Source organism: Cebus imitator, unplaced genomic scaffold, assembly GCF_001604975.1.
Source record: "Cebus imitator isolate Cc_AM_T3 unplaced genomic scaffold, Cebus_imitator-1.0 Scaffold87, whole genome shotgun sequence".
Lineage (NCBI taxonomy): Eukaryota > Metazoa > Chordata > Mammalia > Primates > Cebidae > Cebus > Cebus imitator.
In genome coordinates this window covers 4,021,213-4,039,208 of record NW_016107402.1, presented here as the reverse complement: position 1 = coordinate 4,039,208, position 17,996 = coordinate 4,021,213, and the positions used below count along the sequence as shown (strand labels likewise).

At 55.6% G+C, this 17,996-nt stretch overlaps 1 protein-coding gene across 10 annotated transcripts in view; it reads left to right on the top strand.

The window, feature by feature from the left end:
- The window catches only part of UBXN11 (UBX domain protein 11), a 24,580-nt gene extending 6,644 nt beyond the window's left edge, over window positions 1–17,936 (top strand). For 4 of the 10 annotated variants that reach the window (XM_017534655.2, XM_017534659.2, XM_037740685.1 and 1 more), the window contains 11 exons: window positions 2,190–2,302; window positions 2,753–2,807; window positions 3,230–3,306; window positions 6,188–6,314; window positions 14,134–14,348; window positions 14,625–14,702; window positions 15,855–15,975; window positions 16,092–16,195; window positions 17,351–17,424; window positions 17,501–17,641; window positions 17,721–17,936. In XM_017534655.2, coding sequence (XP_017390144.1) covers window positions 2,190–2,302; window positions 2,753–2,807; window positions 3,230–3,306; window positions 6,188–6,314; window positions 14,134–14,348; window positions 14,625–14,702; window positions 15,855–15,975; window positions 16,092–16,195; window positions 17,351–17,424; window positions 17,501–17,641; window positions 17,721–17,925 — 1,310 coding nt within the window. In that variant the 3' untranslated portion in view covers window positions 17,926–17,936. The remainder of the gene's footprint in view (window positions 1–2,189; window positions 2,303–2,752; window positions 2,808–3,229; window positions 3,307–6,187; window positions 6,315–14,133; window positions 14,349–14,624; window positions 14,703–15,854; window positions 15,976–16,091; window positions 16,196–17,350; window positions 17,425–17,500; window positions 17,642–17,720) is intronic. The other 6 variants (XM_037740686.1, XM_017534661.1, XM_017534657.2 and 3 more) reach the window with 3 other exon arrangements.
- Window positions 17,937–17,996: the final 60 nt, after the last annotated feature.

Sequence of the window (17,996 nt, the reverse complement as noted above, 5' to 3'; positions counted from 1 at the left end):
CCTCAGGCGATCTGCCTGCCTTGGCCTCCCAAAGTGCTGGGATTGCAGGTGGGAGCTACTGCACCTGGACACTCAGCTTTTCAATGTGATGTTCCTCTGGCCTGGGTTCTCCTCTGTGTCCACTGTGCCCCAGTGAGCTCACCTGTACCCCATGTGCAGACAGTTCTCAAATATTTCTGTGTCAATTAAGATGCATTTAACTATAAGTCAAAGAAAACCCTTCCTCACCCAACAGGAACATTAGGAAGTTTTGTTATCCCACATGCGGAGAAGTCCTAAAGAGGCAGCTCCAGGGGTGTTAACTCAGTGACTCAAAGATGACATCGGGGCTCAGGTTTCTGCATCTTTCCATTGAACCTGCCTTGACATGTCAGCCTCATGTGGTTGCACAATAATGTCTGCAGTTCCTGCTTCATACGTAGAAAGGACAGTGTCTGGGGGAAGAAAAAGAAAAGGCCTGCTTCTTCCTGTATGTTTCTCTTTTCTTCATTCTCATACTTTTTCTTTTTTTTTTTGAGACAGAGTCTCACTGTCACCCAGGCTGGAGTGCAGTGGTGCGACCTTTGCTCACTGAAACCTGAAACCTCCACCTCCTGGGTTCAAGCAGTTCTTGAGTAGCTGGGATTACAGGCAGGTGCCACCATGCCGGCTGATTTTTGTACTTTTAGTAGAGACAGGGTCGTGGCATGTTGGCCAGGCTGGTTTCAGACTCCTGGCCTCAAATGATCCATCTGCCTCGGCTTCCCAAAGTGCTGGGATTACAGGCATGAGCCACCAGGCCTGTCCCATTCTCATACTTAAAAAAAAAAAAAAATTATTTCCCACACTACACAGATGTAAAACTTTTTATTTTGAAAAAATTTTCAGCATACAGGAAAGTTGAAATAATAATATAGTGAATACCATACATTCTCCATCTAGGTTGAACAATTGATTATGTTTCTGAGTGTGGTGGCATGTGCCTGTATCCCAGCTACTTGGGAGCTGACGTGGGAGGATTACTTGAGCCCAGGAGGTCGAGGCTGCAGTGAGCTGTGATTTTACCGCTGCACTCCAGCCTGAGCAACAGAACAAGACCCTGTCTCAAAAAAGAGACAAGGCTGAGTGAAGTGGCTCAGACCTACAATCCCAGCACTTTGGGAGGCCAAGGCGAGAGGATCACTTAAAACCAGGAGTTTGAGACCATCCTGGAAAACAAAGCAAGACCCTTTCCCTACAAAAAATAGTTAAAAAAAATTGGTCAGGCGTGATGGTGTGCAGTTGTAGTCCCAGCTGCTTGGGAGGCTGTGGTGGGAGGATTCCTCAAGCCCAGGACTTCAAGGTTGCAGTGAGCTATGGTTGTACCACTGTACTCCAGCCTGGGCAACACAGCAAGACTCCATCTTTTTTTTTTTTTTTTTTTTTGAGACTGAGTCTTGCTCTGTCACCAGGCTGGAATGCAGTGGTGCCATCTTGGCTCACTGCAACCTCTGCCTTCCAGGTTCAAGCACTTCCTCTGCCTCAGTCTTTTGGGTAGCTGGGACTACAGGCATGCACCACCACGCCCAGATAATTTTTGTATTTTTAGTAGAGATGGGGTTTCACCATGTTGTCCAGGATGGTCTCGATCTTTTGACCTCATGATTCACCTGCCTTGGCCTCCCAAAGTGCTGGGATTACAGGCATGAGCCACCGCACCCGGCCAAGACTCCATCTCTTAAAAAAAAAAAACAACCAAAAATTAAATTAAAAGTGACATAGACATTTTGAAGAGTCCTGGCTACTCGAATTCTGGCTTTATCTGGCGGTTTGCCCATGCGGTGTTTGCCTCACTCCTCTATCTGCCCTTTTGCCTACCAACTGGACACCAGATTTGGAGGTTTGATTAGACTCAGGGTGAAATTTTTGGCAATGCTTCAGGGTGATGTGGCCCATCTGTTACACCATTTCCTTGTATATGTTAGACAAATTACTCGATCCCTCTATGTATGCCTCACTTTCCTAAAATAGTTCATTTACCTCATGGGCGTATTTCACTGATTACATGGGGCTGATCTAAATGAAGTGTTTAGAACAGTTCCTAAGATGCCAGTGGGAGCTGCTGTCAGTTCTTTAATTTCCATTCCTGCAGCCCCTGCCCTCCTCCCTCCACCCCCACAACTTGGCCTCAGCTCTAGGCCTGGGCTCTAAAGACCTTGTCTGCTTGGCAGTCCCTGGATTCCATGACTCGGAGCTGATGGCCTCCATGACGAGGAAGTTGTGGGACTTGGAGCAGCAGGTGAAGGCCCAGACTGATGAGATACTATCCAAGGTGGGGCCCCAGGTGGGAGAGGGCCAAGGGCTGGTTTGAGAGGCAGAGGGGCTGGGCTGGGGAAGCCAGGAGTTGGACTAGGGCGGGTGGTTCTAGGATCATCTGAGGACCAGGTATGTCCTGGGCCTGATCTTGGTCCCTGTGATCTGAGCCGAGAGGCTGGGGGCAGGGTCTTCCCCTCAGCTGAGCAGGGCCCAGTAGACCCAGGATTGGGTGGAGCAGCAGACTTCTGAGCAGAGCGCGGCATCCCCAGATGCTGGGGTCCTCAGGTGTGAGCTGTGCCTCTCCCCACTCAGAGGAACCTCGACAGTTATTTGAGGTCCAGGAGCAGTGGCTGTGCCAAAGGGTGGCAGGGGCTGACTGCTCCCCAGTGTCCAATGTAGGGAAAGTTCTGGAGCTTCCCGTCTGGGCAAGGCTCTGGGAACTACAGGCCCTGTGCTCACCCTGTGTCTTATGCTACAGGATCAGAAGATAGCAGCCCTGGAGGACCTAGTGCAGACACTCCAGCAGCACTCGGGTAGGAGGCTCTTGTGGGGCTGGTCTGCGCCCTGGGTGAGGCACCTTCCCTGGGCCTGGGGTTCCTGGAATCTTGGACAATGGCTTCTGGTATCAAGAGCATCAAGCTGACTGCTGGGTGGGGTGTGGACAGCTGAACCCACAGAGGGGCTGTGACATATCCGGGACAGTGCTGAAGTCACTCCGTGCCCTCCTGTGTGGGTCTGAGTCCTATTTGAAGTGTGGAGGACAAGAGGCTCTGAGTGGGTGGCGGCCTCCTAGAGCCCATCAAGGCACCCACCACAGGGTCAGGGGAGAGGTCGGGGGGCCAAGAGGCAGTTCAGGGGATCCCCAGAACAGTTTCTCCAGGTGACCCTCAGGGCAGAGCTGACCTGGCAGTGTCTTGCTGGGGCAGCTGAAGCCCATCCCTGTCTTTCCCTGAAGCCGAGGTGACCCTGCAGCGGCAGGAGGAACTGGAGGTGATGTGCGTGCAGCTGCAGCGGCAGGTCGGGGAGATGGAGGTGAGCGTGGTGGGCCCCGGGGATGCGGGCAGCCAGCAGTCCCCAGCTCTGTGCAGCACACCCTTTGGGAACTAGGTCCGAGCCCACCTCTCTGGGCCCCTCTTCGTCCCATCCCACCCAGGGCCCTGCCCTGCATTTCCCTACCCAGGACTGGCCCAGAATTTAAAGAGCCAGGGAGGTGTCCAGGGCTGGGGCACACCCCTGCTTTGGGGCCTGACCAATACTCTGAAATGCCCCTCCCCTGCTTAGCAGACCTCATGGCTCCCACTGGACTGAACTGCACAGTCCTCACCATGGCCCCCGCAGGCCGGCCCCTGTGTGCCCCTTCATCTCATCTGAACCACTCTGCCCTCCAGCCATGAGGCCCTTCCTCCCAGTCTGTGACCACTTGGAGCTCTTTCTCAACTCAGGGCCTTGGGCCATGCTGTTCCCTCTGCTGAAATGTTCCCCCACCTCCCCCTGGCCAATTCCACTGTCCTCAGTCATTCTCCTGGGGCCTCCTCAGCAGGTTCTCCATCCTGTGCTTTCTGTTTCTCATCTCACTTCCCTGTGGGACTCTGAACTCCATGAAGGAGGGAGCAATTTCCTTCTGTTTATTGCTGTGCACCCAGGACCCAGGACTGAATTGGTTAAGCCATTTGCTGCCTCTGGCCGTGACTTCTGCTCACTGGGAACTCGGTTAATCCAGTCACCTGTCTTACCCCCACTCACAGAGCCATTCAAACGGCAAGGGAACTAGAGGGACACTAGGCACAGGGAAGGGTCCCAGGCATGCATACGTCCTCTGTGTCCCCCACCCCTCCATGGGCCCTGCCGGAAGTTCTTCCTGGGATTCAGCCTCTCCCTCTCCATGCAGAGTTGGTTTCCAAAGCCCTGATCTAATTTAAGACCTCGGCAGCAAACCTCCAGGTGCAGCTGAGAGCCCTTCCTGCTCCAGGCTGTTTGTACCTGGGGCTGTCCCTGAGCAGTGGCCACGGTTTGAGGGCTGTGCCAGAGCCTCAGGGCAGGGGGCATGACTGCCCTTGTGTGCATCTCAGCCACCCAGTTATCACTTCATTCATTTAACAGCCTCATCTGGAGGATCTGCCTGGGGTGGGCCTGGGGCAGAGCATGAACAAGACAGACATGGTCCCTGCCTACATGAGGCTGCCAGCCTGGGGGAAGGGGGACAAGCGAGTACACAGGTACACAAGTACAGAAAGTGCTGGTACATGATTAAATGAGTGACACCACCAGGCATGGTTGCTCATGCCTGGAATCCCGGCCCTTTGGGAGACTGAGGCGGGCAGATCACCTGAGGTCAGGAGTTGGAGACCAGCCTGATCAACATGGAGAAAACCCATCTCTACTAAAAAATACAAAATTAGCCGGGCATAGTAGCACATGCCTGTAATCCCAGCTACTGGGAGGCTGAGGCAGGAGTACCACTTGAACCCGGGAGGCAGAGGTTGTGGTGAGTCGAGATTGCACCATTGCACCCCAGCCTGGGCAACAAGAGTGAAACTCCGTCTCAAAAAATAAATAAATGGATGACACCCATAGAGGCACACTGGGGGACCAACTGTGGGAGTGACATGTCTGGTGAGTGAGGAGGGGATGGGGGAAGAGGATCCAGGCCTTAGAGAGGAAAGGCGCCACCTCCCACCACATAACTTGGCTCGTGGTCGGTGGCTGTGTAGAGAAAGGAGAACGGGAAGAGAAAAGAGATCATAGGGGCCGAATCACCTTGGAGCCACCTGTGGTGCCAGTTGGATCCTGTCCTGAAAGAATGGGAAGCCATTGAAGGGCTTTAGTTTGAGAAGTGGCATGACAAAAAGACCACCCTGCTCTGTCAGGGTGGGTGGGTGGGTAAGGAGAGGACAGAGGGAGGCAGGTGCGGCCCTGGATTGTCCGGGAGAAAGGTGATGGTGGCTTGAACTAGGGCGGTGGTGACAGATGGAGCCCAGCAGATGGGTTCCAGGCTGCATTGGAGGGGACATCCCAGGCCTTGCAGGTCATTGTGGAGGAATGGGCCACAGAGAATTCCCAGGTGGATGGGGTGTCATTTCCGGAGGCAGGAAAACCTGCAGCGAGGGGGTAGGAGCCACGGTGATTAGACATCCAAGTGTAGACAGTTGGATATGTGAGTCTGGAGCTCAGGTGAGATCTGCATATATACAAATTTGGGCTCTGTCCATATGTATTTGGGAGAATGTGTGGATGGAGCTGGGCTCTCACCAGTTGGTGTTGGATGGGGAAACGGTGAAGGAAATTGGAAAGGAACAGCCCAGGAGATGGGAGGAAAACTAGCAAGATAGAGATAAAGACAGACACGTGCCTCTGCGCTTGGTGACGGGAAGGCTGGCAGTGGCTGCACGTTGAGCAGTTTCAGAGTGACGTGGCGATGGAGCCAGGTTCCTGTGGCTTGAGAAGAGAAGAGGGGTGTGGACGTTAAGACAGTTCAGAAGTTTCCTGTGGCAGAGGGGATGTATGGCCAAGCCCTAGGGAGGCTGGCACATGGGTCACATCCCTCAGCCCTGCCTCCTCCTCACACTGGCGCCAGGCCACGCGGCTCCCGCAACAAGCAGGCTGATTTTACCAAGCCATCACGTGGGCCGGGCACCGATGTGGGTGATCTTACTGAGTCCTCCTCATAAGCTTGTGTGGCAGGCAGTGTCATCTCCATTTTATAGAGGAGGAGTCTGAGGCTCTAGGGGCTGAAGTGGCTTTCCAAGGTCACATCCAGGAAGTGACAAGATCCACCCCCCCACTCATCCCTTTGTCGGGTCAGTTTGGGGCCCTGTCGCCTGGGGATTGAGGCTGGGTTCTGGGCTGACACCACCTTTCCCTGGGAAGGGGCTGAGCTGACAGTGCCCTGGAATCTCCCCCTTCTTTTCCACAGCGGTTCCTCAGCGACTATGGCCTGCAGTGGGTGGGTGAGCCCATGGACCAGGAGGACTCAGAGAGCAAGACAGTCTCAGAGGATGGCGAGAGGGACTGGATGACGGCCAGGAAGTTCTGGAAGCCAGGTAGAGTAGGGCATCCCCCAGGCCCTCTTCAAAAGGAATTCTCCAATAGATTGCTGTTGGCCAGCAGCTCCCCAGAGGCCCATCTCATTCATGCCCTGGCCCCCCTCGTAAGGCGCCCCGGAGAGCCCACACCTTGCCCCTGGCACAGTGCAGGGGCGGCCTCAGCTTCCGTCACTGAGCACTTAACCTGCTGGTCCATTTCTCCCCAGTCCCGCCTCTGCTCTCTCTTGCTCATCTGTCAGAGACCCAGAGATACAAGAGGTAGCAAGGCCTCATTTGCCTCAGGTTGCACAGTCTACAAAATGTCACCCATCTAGAAGCTGTTGCATTTAACAAGCAATAATCCTTCTGGCCGGGTGCAGTGGCTCACGCCTGAATCCCAGCACTTTGGGAGGCCGAGGTGGGCAGATCATCTAAGGTTAGGGTTCAAGACCAGCCTGGCTGGTGGCGAAACCCTGTCTCTACTAAAAATACAAAAATTAGCCGTGTGTGGTGGCACATGCCTGTAATCCCATCTACTCAAGAGGCTAAGGCAGGAGAATTGCTTCAAGCTGGGAAGCGGAGGTTGCAGTGGGCCAGGACTGTACCACTGCACTCCAGCTTGGGTGGCAAGAGTGAAACTCCGTCTCAATTAAAAAAAAAAAAAAAAGCAATGCTTCTGTTCTAGAAACTGCTCCCAGATTCCCAGGCATGGCCTCCCTCTCCAGGTTCGCTTATGGACATTGGAATCCACCTACTTCTGTGGGCCCCCACCATGTCTTGTTTTTAACTTGGCCGGTAATATCTAGAGGGATGTTCCCCCCACAGTCCCCTCCTATGGATTTGGGTCCATAGAACTGGCCATTTCTGAAAACCAGGCCCATTCTCTTCAAAGAATGGAGATTGTCACCCAAAAGATGCTTCTCCAGGCACTAGAGTAAGGCACACCTGGGCCCTCATCTCGATGCCACCTCTCATCCCAGGTGTGACTAGGGCAGGTGACCTCCTTTCTCTGAGCCTCACTTCATCAACAAAACAGGAGTGTTCTCCTTCCCTGGGAATTACAGGAGCAAACGAGTTAAACACAGAACACTTGGCTCTGGACTTGCAGCCATTGGCCTGACAAACAGGAGCCCTCGTTTCCAAAGTCAGAGGGCAGGGGTGGTCCTCCGGGAGCAGGAGCACAGCTCCCAAGGGGCCCATTTGGAAGATGATGACACCTTCTTGGTTTCCCGTCTCCTGCTAGGTAAAAACCCAGACTCCAAACAGGAGAATCCTGCCTCCTGTTTAGGCCTGGGCTGTGGCCAGAGCCCCCCAAATCTCAGGGTGCAGCACCCTCACCGCTTGTTCTAAAAACCTCACTTCCCATTTGTGCACCATTTGCAGCTTTTGTTTTTTTCTTGTTGCTCAGACTGGAGTATAGTGGCGTGATCTCGGCTCACTGCAACCTCCACCTCCTGGGTTCAAGCAATCCTCCTGCCTCAGCCTCCCGAGTAGCTGGGATTACAGGCGCCTGCCACCATGCCTGCATGCCTGGCTAATTTTTGTATTTTTAGTAGAGACAGAGTGTTGCTATGTTGGCCAGGATGGTCTCGAACTCCTGACCTTCTAATCTGCCTTCCTCAGCCTCCCAAACTGGTAGGATTACAGGTGTGAGCCTCCGTGCCTGGCCATTTGCAGCTTTCAAAGAATTTTCTTTTTTCTGTTTTTTTTTTTGTTTGTTTTTTTTTTTTTAAAGGCAGGGCCTCACTTTTGCCTAGGCTGAGTGCAGTGGCACAATCATGGCTCACTGCAGCCTCAACTTCCTGGGCTCAAGCAATCCTCCTACCGAAGCTGTCCGAGTAGCTGGGACTGCAGGCACGTGCCACCAAAGCCAGCTGATTTTATTTTTTGTAGAGCTGAGGTCTTGCTGTGTTGCCCAGGCTGATCTTGAACTCCTGGATGCAAGTGATCCTCCTGCCTCAGCCTCCCAGAGTGCTGGGATTACAGTTGTGAGCCACTGTGCCCCGCCAGCATCTTCATAGCCTTCATAGCCTTGACAGGGGCAGAGGTTATTCCATTTCACAGATGGGTAAAGGGAGGCACTTAAGGAGTCTATGGACTCATTGAGGGGAGAGGGAAAAGACTTAAGGCTGAGAGCCCATCCAAAGGCAGTTGGTCACCAAGGCAGAAGATGAGATGATGGATGATGAGGGTGGGGATGGTGAGAAGGTACTGGCAGAGAGATTTAGGTGGAATTCGTGGCCCTGGTATCTGTACACGAGGGGGACTGGAGGAGTCAGGAATGACTCGAGGGAGCCCAGCTGCGGAGAAGATGCTGAGTCCATTTGGGACACAGCAAAGCTGGACGCTGTGCAGCCTGGATGTTTCTGGGAAGGGGAGTGTGGCCCTGCTGCCCAGGACACTGTAGGCCCTGGCATGCCAGCACCAAAGCTCTAACTGAACCCAGGGTGGGTGTCATGGGGAGAGTTCTCCAGGGACCCCAGGTGTGAGTGTGAGGTGAGGCCCTATCAGGTGGCCGCAGGTGCTCTAAGAATGTATATCCTGAGTCTAGGCCAGAGGCTCCCTAGTGTCGCACCCCAGGCCCTGCCATGGCAGGTGGGGCTCAGGCTTCAGGTGGCCTGCCATCTTGTTGCCAGGCAGCCTTCCTCCTGGCCAGGGCCACGTCCCTGCTCCTTTCCTGATGGCTGGTTTCTGGACCTGGCCTGTGGATTCCTACTCTGCCCTGATTGGTTGGTTGTTCTCTGAGTGCCTCAAGTCAAAGTCACTTGTGAAAAACACCGCCACTCCGTTGGAGGCCCTGGCCACATGGCCCCCTCATGCCTTTTCTTCCTTCTTTTGTTTTTTGATTTTTTTTTTCAGCTTGGGAGGGGCCTTGATTCAGCTCTTCCTGCCAGATGAATGACACGTGTTTCATCACTAGCAGCTTCTGTTCCTGGGATTTCTCTCTACCCTGCATCCCCATTCCTCTCTCCCCAGGTGCCAGTCTGCTCCTGCCCAGGGCCCTCAGGCTCACAGCCCGCTGGCCTGATGCTCACTGATCGCTCTGCTCTCCCTCTCTTGGAGAGGCTCCCACAGGCACTGGGGTGGAGGCTCGTGGAGTGTGAGCCAGAGCCGTCTGTGCTGAGCCGGGGGGATGATTCAAATGTTCTGGAGTCTGGGACTCCTGCCTTAGGGAGGAGGGCCGGTGGGGGCGTGAAGCGGCCCAGCAGTGGGGAAACTGTGCAGAGGCTTGGCGTCAGGCTGGATTGCTCACTCTCCTGCTCTCTCTGCCAGCTTCACAGAGGATGATGCTGTGCCAGATGCTTCAGGGTCCTCGGAGACATGAAAGGGACAGTCCTGCTCTGGTCACACACCACTTGGGCCAGGTGTTGGGCCTCGGGGCTGAGAGCTCTGGTCAGCTCTGAGGTTCGCGCTTCCCTCCCCCTGGCGCTTTCTGAGCTCCTCACTCCCTGCTTCCTGTTCCCCTGAGAATCCTGACCCTCCCATCCCCGTCTGAGGTCCCCACTTCCCCTACCCTAGTCAGTCCCTGCCTCCCTCTGTGGCTCCACCTCTCCTTGCCGGCACCTTGAATGCCTCCCTCCTTCCTCCCAAGCCCCACACTCCTGAGTCTGGTTTGGAGAACCCCTGACTCTGCATCCTGTGTGACTTGCCCCTGGGCCTGCCCTTCAATGCCCCCAGCCACAGCTACCTGGCCCAGCTCCTCCCCACCTATACTTTTACTTCCAGCCATTGCTCCCGCTCTGTCCCCACAGAGTGCCTCGCCCCCTTCTCTCTCCCCTGGCCAGCAAACCCACCCGCCCTGTGTGGACTGTGCTGCTGCTGTGGCTTTGTGGGGAGGGCTCTCCTTGAGGGAAGGGGCTAAAGGCTCTGGCTGAGGCGGGGTTCAGGTCGGGTCAGACCCCAGATCGGCAGCTTGCTGACCCCCTCTGAGTTCCTTTCCTCCTCAGTCGTGCTGAAGTGCTCCTAGGGCCACAGAATGGATGTGGTGATGAACTGTGACAGCCACTGTCACCTAGCTGTTGTCATGCTTGTCCCAGTGCTTGGCACATGGGCAAGGGCATGTGTCGCTGCGTGTGATTGGCTGTGATGCCCATGTGCCCAGGCTCGGATGATTAGAGCATGCTGTGACAATTGTCTGCACAGGATGAGGTGGGGACAGGGTGGTGCGTAGCTCAATGGCAGGGACCAGAGAGAGCTGCGGGTGGGACCCAGCAGGCCTGAGTTCAGATCCTGCCATGCCACAGGCTTGCTGAGTGCTCTGGCAGTGACCAGCCCCGCAGGGCCTCCTTTCCTGCACTGGCCCCTCTGAGGAGCAGAGTGACTGCAAGAAAGTGCCCAGGGTGGGGCCGGCTTGCAGGTGTGTGGTAACAGTGGTTCCACTTCCTGTTGCAACTGTCTGCCTGAGGGTCGGGCAGGCACAGGGAGGGCGGCACCACGTGAGCTGCTGGGGCGCCACGGCACTCGTGCAGTGAGGGGCTGCCAGCTCTCCACTAAGATGGTAGGGTTTGGCCCGCTTCTGGGCTCCACAACCCCCTCAGTGATACTTACACATGCCATTGTCACTGTTTGCCGCCCTTTTGTCTTCACTCTGGGCTTGGCCTGGCAGGACTCTGGGCATGAGTGACAGGGCCCAGCAGAGCACAGGTGCTCCTGTTCTAGTGGCCCAGCCACTCTGGGCCAGGCCCAGAGCTCAACGCTCCCGAGTTCAAGGGGTACCCAGCATGGCTGAAAGGCAAACAAGCAAGCAGATAGCAGTGGCCTGTGATGAGGGCAAAGGGAGCCGGCCCAAGGGCTGCAGGCATATCGCCTCAAGGCGGGCAGAGGGTGGGGATGCTCCTAGCAAGGGTTCAGGAGGAGGTGGGGGTGAGTGGGAGCAGCTTGCGCCGACGTTGAGTAGGTGGTGCTAGGGACAACAGTCACCATCTGCTAAGGACTTCTTCTGAGCCTCACAGCAGCCCTGTGAAGCTTGGGAGCTTTTATTGTCTTCATTGTACAGAAGAGGAAGCTGAGACCTATAGAGGCCCAAGGTCACAAAGCTTGGAAGTGCCTTTCAGTACCCAGCAGAGAGCAAGGGGAGGGGCATGTTGAGGGGAGGCTGGGTAGGCCAGGTGCTAAGTAAGGGTCTTGGGAGTTGGGCCAAAGAGCTTAGACTTGACCTCCCTGCTCCTCATTTTAATATGCTCATGGGCTCTCAAAGTTGGATGAGGCCTCAGAGGTGATCTCCCAGCATTGCCACCCTCCCTGGAAAAGGGACCCGAGTAAGCAGCCTCCCAAGAACCAATATTGAGAGGCAGCCTACGTGATCACTGACCACTGAGGCTGAGTCACTTGGGCCCTGCAGGCTGCATGATCTGGGGCGTGACACCTCACAAGGCCCAGTTTCCTCATCTGTAAAACGGGAACAGTGATGCCTGCCTTCCGGTGCTTGGCACAGGGTCATCATTGAGACAGGTTCACCAGCTGGAGCTTGCAGGCAGCACAGGGTTCTTACCCTCTCCCCATTGTGCAGAAAGGACAGCTGTGGCTGAAAGAGGAAATGCCTCCCCATTGGAGTTCTGCTGCTAGCTCAGGGCAGGCCTGGGACTTGCCCTCTGACCTTCCTCACCCTGTGCGACACCCCCCCCCACCCTGACTGCACCTCTCTCCATCCACGGGTCAGGCCTCTGTTGAACCCTTGTGGGGTGGTGGCGGCTGACTGGCTTCGCACAGTCCTGCTGTGGTAGCTCTTCCTGTCTCATTCTTTCAGTGCTGGTTTGCCCAGAGCTGTGGTTCTTCCTGGCCCCAGTCTCATCTCTATCACATCCAACGCCTGCTGAACCCACCCGCTTTTACTTCTTTAAGCCAGGGCCATTTTCTTGGCAAGCTTCTCTCTTCCCTTTCATAGTTTCTCTGCATCCTCCCTGTTCTGACCCCATCCCATGTCGATGACCCATGTTCATCAGCCTGAAAAAGCCCTGGCCCTGGGAGGTGGCAGGAGTACTGGATTACGAGTTGGTGTATTTGGTGCTCTTCCTGGCTCTGTCTGATCAGGCCATGTCATCTGACCTTTCTAGGCCTCACTTTCCCCATCTATAAAGAGGAGGGAGCCCTGGCAACAGCAAGACCCTGTCTCTACAAAACAAAAACACATTTTTTTAAGTAGCAGGGTGTGGTGTCACCTGCCTGTGGTCCCAGATACTCGGGAGGCTGAGGTGGGAGGATCAATTGAGCCCGGGAGGTCAAGGTTGCAGTGAGTCATGATCATGCTGGTGCACTCCAGCCTAGGTGACAGAGACCATCTCTCAAAAAGAAAAGAAAAAAAAGAGTTGAGGCTGGCGTTGTATGAGATGATCTGTTCTGCTACTATTTTCAGGTTCGCCAGTTTGGTTTTAAAGTAGTTGTTAAAATAATGTCTTGATATCATTCTGTTAGGTGAGTTTTTCCTGGGAATCTCAGGGACTATGGGGAAACCCCAGGAGGAGGTGGGGGCAGGGATAGCCCCTTCAACAGTAGGAAGTATAGGGGAAGGAGAAGGCCAGCTGGGGCCTACCGTTTCAGCCGCTGCAAAGGCAACAGGAAACACATCTGCACCTCCCTGGTACCGCCACTGCACTGCTGAGGGGAAGGGAATTCAGTCCCCAGAGCCCTGACCCACTTCCTGCCGCAGCCTGCCTGTCCTGTTGAAAAACAGCCTCTCTGAGGCCCCGAAAGTTACTGGTGTGTGGTAGTGTACACCTGAACGGATGACTTACTTGGGGGCCAGGTCCCATCAAAGATGACACAACAGGCCCCTGGTCTGTCCCCAGCCAGCATCCACCTGCCCTCCACCTTTCTGCTCTGTTATCTGTCACGGCTGTCCCGACCCTCCATCTTTTCCCCCGAAGCCAGTGCACAGCTGTATGCGCCACACATTTTTCAGAATAGGAGGCCAGAGCTTCGTCAGTTTCTCAAAGGGGTCTGTGACCCAGAAATAGTTGCACAACCTAAGGTCTGTCCCATATCTGTTCTGTCCAGCAGCTGTCCCTACATCCTCCCTAAAAGCCATCTGTCCCTCTTCTGACCTCCCTCTCCTGATGGTGCAGATGAGTGGGAAAACAGACTTGAGAGTCATCCCTGGCTCCCTTCCTAGTTCCTCCTTTCATTTACCACGTGGAAGAGTCGTTTTTCAGCTCTGTGGGCCTGTTTCCTCATGTGTAAAATGGAGATAAACAACCCCTGCCTCATAGCCTCAGGGTTGGCCTAAGGACCACATGTGCAAGGTGGAGTTGGACACAGTAGCAAACATGGACAGGGTGCATGTTCCAAGCTGGCTCTTAATGTGGTCATCCTGGAGACTTACAGCCATCTTAGGGGGCAGGTACTACTGTCATCCCATTCTAGAAGACAATGCTGCAGCATAAGCATTAAATGACCGGTCTAAGGTCACACAGGTAGAAGTGGAGGAGCTGGGATTTGAACCTGGAAGACCTTGATCCAGAGCTGGGAGCTCTGCCCTGTGCTTTTCAGCTGCCAACCCAGTGCCTCACACAGATCTGAGATCAGGTCCTGCTTTTGCTGCCTACTGCTGTGTCCCTCGCAAGCCATGTAACTTTCTCTAACCCTCCGTTTCCTCATCTGAAAAATGGAAGTGATTATAGCCCCTACAGATGGGCTTGTAAGAAGTGGGGATGAGATATGGATAGTAAACCCCTAGCACAAAATAAGTGCTCAATAAAAGACAGCTGCTCTTATTATCTAGTGTTAGTTGTCATTCCCTTTCCCCAGGCAGTTACTTAAGGAGACACTAAGACCACTGCCAAGCTTGGGAGGGAGCCGCAGAGGCCAGGGCTCATAGGTGTCTGTCTGTCCTCTTTGCCAGGGGACTCACTGGCACCCCCTGAGGTGGACTTTGACAGGCTTCTGGCCAGCCTGAAGGATCTTAGTGAGCTGGTGGTAGAGGGTGACACCCAGGTGACACCAGTGCCTGGCGGGGCGCGGCTTTGTACCCTGGAACCCATCCCGCTGAAGGTCTACCGGAATGGCATCATGATGTTCGACGGGCCCTTCCAGCCCTTCTACGATCCCTCCACACAGGTAGGAGTGGTGTGGGGGGCATTGTGCTAGTGCCCCTGCTCTCCACTGTTAGTTGGGGATGATGGAGCCAGCTCCCCCCAGGCCCAGCCTGCCCTCCACAGGGCACCCAGGCCAACGCACGACCTGCAGAGGCCCCTTCCCAAGCCCTGGGACTCAATGTTTCCAGAGGGTGCGGCACTGGGTGACCCCAGATCCAGGGACTGGCATCCAGACCAGTGGCAGGGCAGGGTGGGTGCAAGCCCAGGCCACCCCTTCACTTTTCCTCTCCCCTTACAGCGCTGCCTCCGAGACATACTGGATGGCTTCTTTCCCTCAGAGCTCCAGCGACTGTACCCCAATGGGGTCCCCTTTAAGGTGAGCTGCTCCTCAAACCATACTTTTGGAGATTTTGGATGGAGTGGGTATACACAGCCTCATGAAGCAACTCCCATTCTGAGGGGCACCCCAGCCTTCCAGGAGGATGAGCCTGAAGCCCAGCTGGGAAGGGAGTGGAGAGGCTGAGCAGCAAGCAGCGCCCTCTGCTGGCATCGTGGAGACAGCCTTGGCTGCGGGGCCACTGCCTCCTAGTCCTCCCCAGCATTCAGGACACCTTGACAAGCTGTGGTCCCTGCAGAAGTGGCCCGGCTTCCCCCAAGCCTCCTGAAGCTATCTGGGTAGGGTGGGAGGCAGGGCTGTGAGCCACAAATGCAAAGCAGAGGGAACAGATGTTGGGACTCAAGGACAAGGTAGAGCTGGCCTGTGGGTAGGTGCCACCACCGGAGCCCATGAGGCTATGTGTTCCAGAGGGTGGTAGGTTAGTGCTGCAGCGAGGGCATGTCAGGGAGGGAGCATGTTGCCACCAGAGCTCAGGAAACAGCATGAGTCATGCCTGGGGGCGTTGAAGGCATCTGTGCCACCATGGGGGCCTCGTAGCTATCCCTTGATGAGGGAAGTGAGGCGCCATTCCCACATCCGGGGCCCCATTAGGGATACCTTGCAGGTGAGGCCAACCCTGACTCCCCCAGCCCTCCTAGGGGAACTTTATCACCAGTCCTGGTCCAGCTGCCAGAGCAGTGTCCTATCTGGAGACTCAAGCTAGAGGCCCCTATGAGTCCCTCAGAGCTGTTGCTCCACTGTCTCCTGAAAACTGTGAGGCTGGTGAGGGCAATGGCTGGGCCCCAGGAATGATGATGGGGTTTGTGCTGCAGACTGGACAAAAGCAGGGGCTTCGTCCTCTCCTGAGCCCCTCACACTGTTTTCCTGGTAGGCTCCTGAGATGGGGAGTCTCTGAGGAGGGTGTCAGTACTGCAGATTCAGCTAGTGTGGATGGGGTGCTTGTAGGAGCAGCAGGGCCCAGGGAGGTGACATTAGAATGAACTGCGGCTCTCCTGAGGCCTGGGTTTCCTCATCTTTAAATTGGGGGTTGCATTAGGCCATACCCTGGCGTGTGTTTGGGCAAATAGCGATGAAAGTGGGGCAAAGGGCTGAAGAGCTGGGCCTGCTGCTGTCTCCCTTCTTTCTTGCCAGGTGAGTGACTTGCGCAATCAGGTCTACCTGGAGGATGGGCTGGATCCCTTCCCAGGTGAGGGCCGTGTGGTGGGCCGGCAGCGGATGCGCAAGGCCTTGGACAGGGTGGAGGAGCACCCAGGTGAGTTTGGCCTCCAGGCTGAGCCAGGGCTCGGGGAACTGAAGAACAAGCTCCAGGCAGGCTCCAGCACCACTCACAGTCCCTCCTGGGCCTCGGTTCTCAATGCCCCCCTGCAGGCTCCAGGATGACTGCTGAGAAATTTCTGAACAGGCTTCCCAAGTGTGTGATCCGGCAAGGCGAGGTGATTGACATCCGGGGCCCCATTAGGGATACCTTGCAGGTGAGGCCAACCCTGACTCCCCCAGCCCTCCTAGGGGAACTTTATCACCAGTCCTGGTCCAGCTGCCAGAGCAGTGTCCTATCTGGAGACTCAAGCTAGAGGCCCCTATGAGTCCCTCAGAGCTGTTGCTCCACTGTCTCCTGAAAACTGTGAGGCTGGTGAGGGCAATGGCTGGGCCCCAGGAAGCAGCTGGGTTGGTTGTAAGAGGGCTCAAGTCAGAGTCCAGGCCAGGGGTGAGCCCAATGCCCAGGCCACCGCATCAAGGTCTATGCCAAAATATCCAACTCAGTACTGGGTACTCCCTTTGTGGTGGCCCTACAGGCCCCTCAGACTCTACCTGGCCCTCATCATTCTGTCTCCTGACTCCGTATCCTGCTTCTCCTTCTAGGTGTCCGCCTGTGAAAGGCACCAAACCTGTTTCTCAGGCCTCCTCTGCCTCCCTTACCCACACATTGCTAAGTCCTGTCTGGTCTGTCCATCCCCAGAACTTCTCCCAGATGCATATCTTCTCCCCATTAGCAGCACCCAGCACCCTGGTCTAGGGTCTAGAGTGTCTCTCCCAGATGGCTGCCTCCAACCGCCACTCCTGCCCCTGCTGACCATACTCCAGGCTACCTTTCCTGTTGAAATCTTCCAGTGGTTCTTGGTATAAAGCCGGGTTCCTTATGCTGGCACTCAAGGCCCATCCTACATTGCCAGGCCCCTCCACACACCAGCTTTTTCCTTTCAGTCCAATTGATCCCCAGCTTCAGCCACACACAGTGCTGGCAGTTGCCCAAATGTATCACCTCTTCTAGGAAGCTTCCCCTGACCCCAGGATCTTCGTTGATGCTGTCTGGAATATCCCTGCACCCATTCCATTTCTAAGAACTCGCACTCATCCTTCAGTCACAGCTCAGTTGTCATTTTCCAGGGAAAGCCTTCCCTGACCCCAGGCTGCGATAGGCTTCCAGCCTGGTCATCATCTGTCTCCATTAGACAGAGCCTCCTTCCCTTCCATTACCTCTCCTCTGGCCTTGGTTCATACAGAACACCCCCTCCCGCTTTGCTCATTGGTCTCATCTGTCCCTGGTCAAGGATGTGTCCCTCTAAGGATTGCGGGGATGACTCAAATGGGGCCTAAGGCTGTGTTCCATCTCCGTTGATACCTTCTAGAACTGCTGCCCATTGCCTGCCCGGATCCAGGAGATAGTGGTGGAGACGCCCACCTTGGCTGCTGAGCGAGAGAGGTGAGGGCAGGACGGGGAGGTGACGGCCTGGGGGCGTTGGGTCACTGGAAGCGCTGATGGCCTCTGGGCTGTGCAGGAGCCAGGAGTCGCCCAACACACCGGCACCCCCGCTCTCCATGCTGCGCATCAAGTCTGAAAATGGGGAACAGGTCTTCCTACTGATGATGCAGCCTGACAACACCATCGGCGATGTGCGAGCCCTGCTATCGCAGGCCAGGTGGGGTCAGGGCCGGGCTGGGGCCGCAGAGGGGCTCTGGCCCCACTGCCCAGCCTGATCTGCTGTGCCTGGTCCCCAGGGCCATGGATGCCTCTGCCTTTGAGATCTTCAGCACATTCCCGCCCACACTCTACCAGGACGATACACTCACGCTGCGGGCTGCAGGTCTTGTGCCCAAAGCAGCACTGCTGCTGCGGTCACGCCGAGACCCGAAGTCCAGCCTGAACTTCAGTTCTGGTCCTTGTCCTGGGCCCGGCCCCAGTCCTGGCCCCAGCCCCCAATAAAGCACCGCCCCTGCTGCTCCGCCAGGCTCTCAGGGGTGGGCCATCTCGCCAGGCATGTAGGAAAGGCCTGG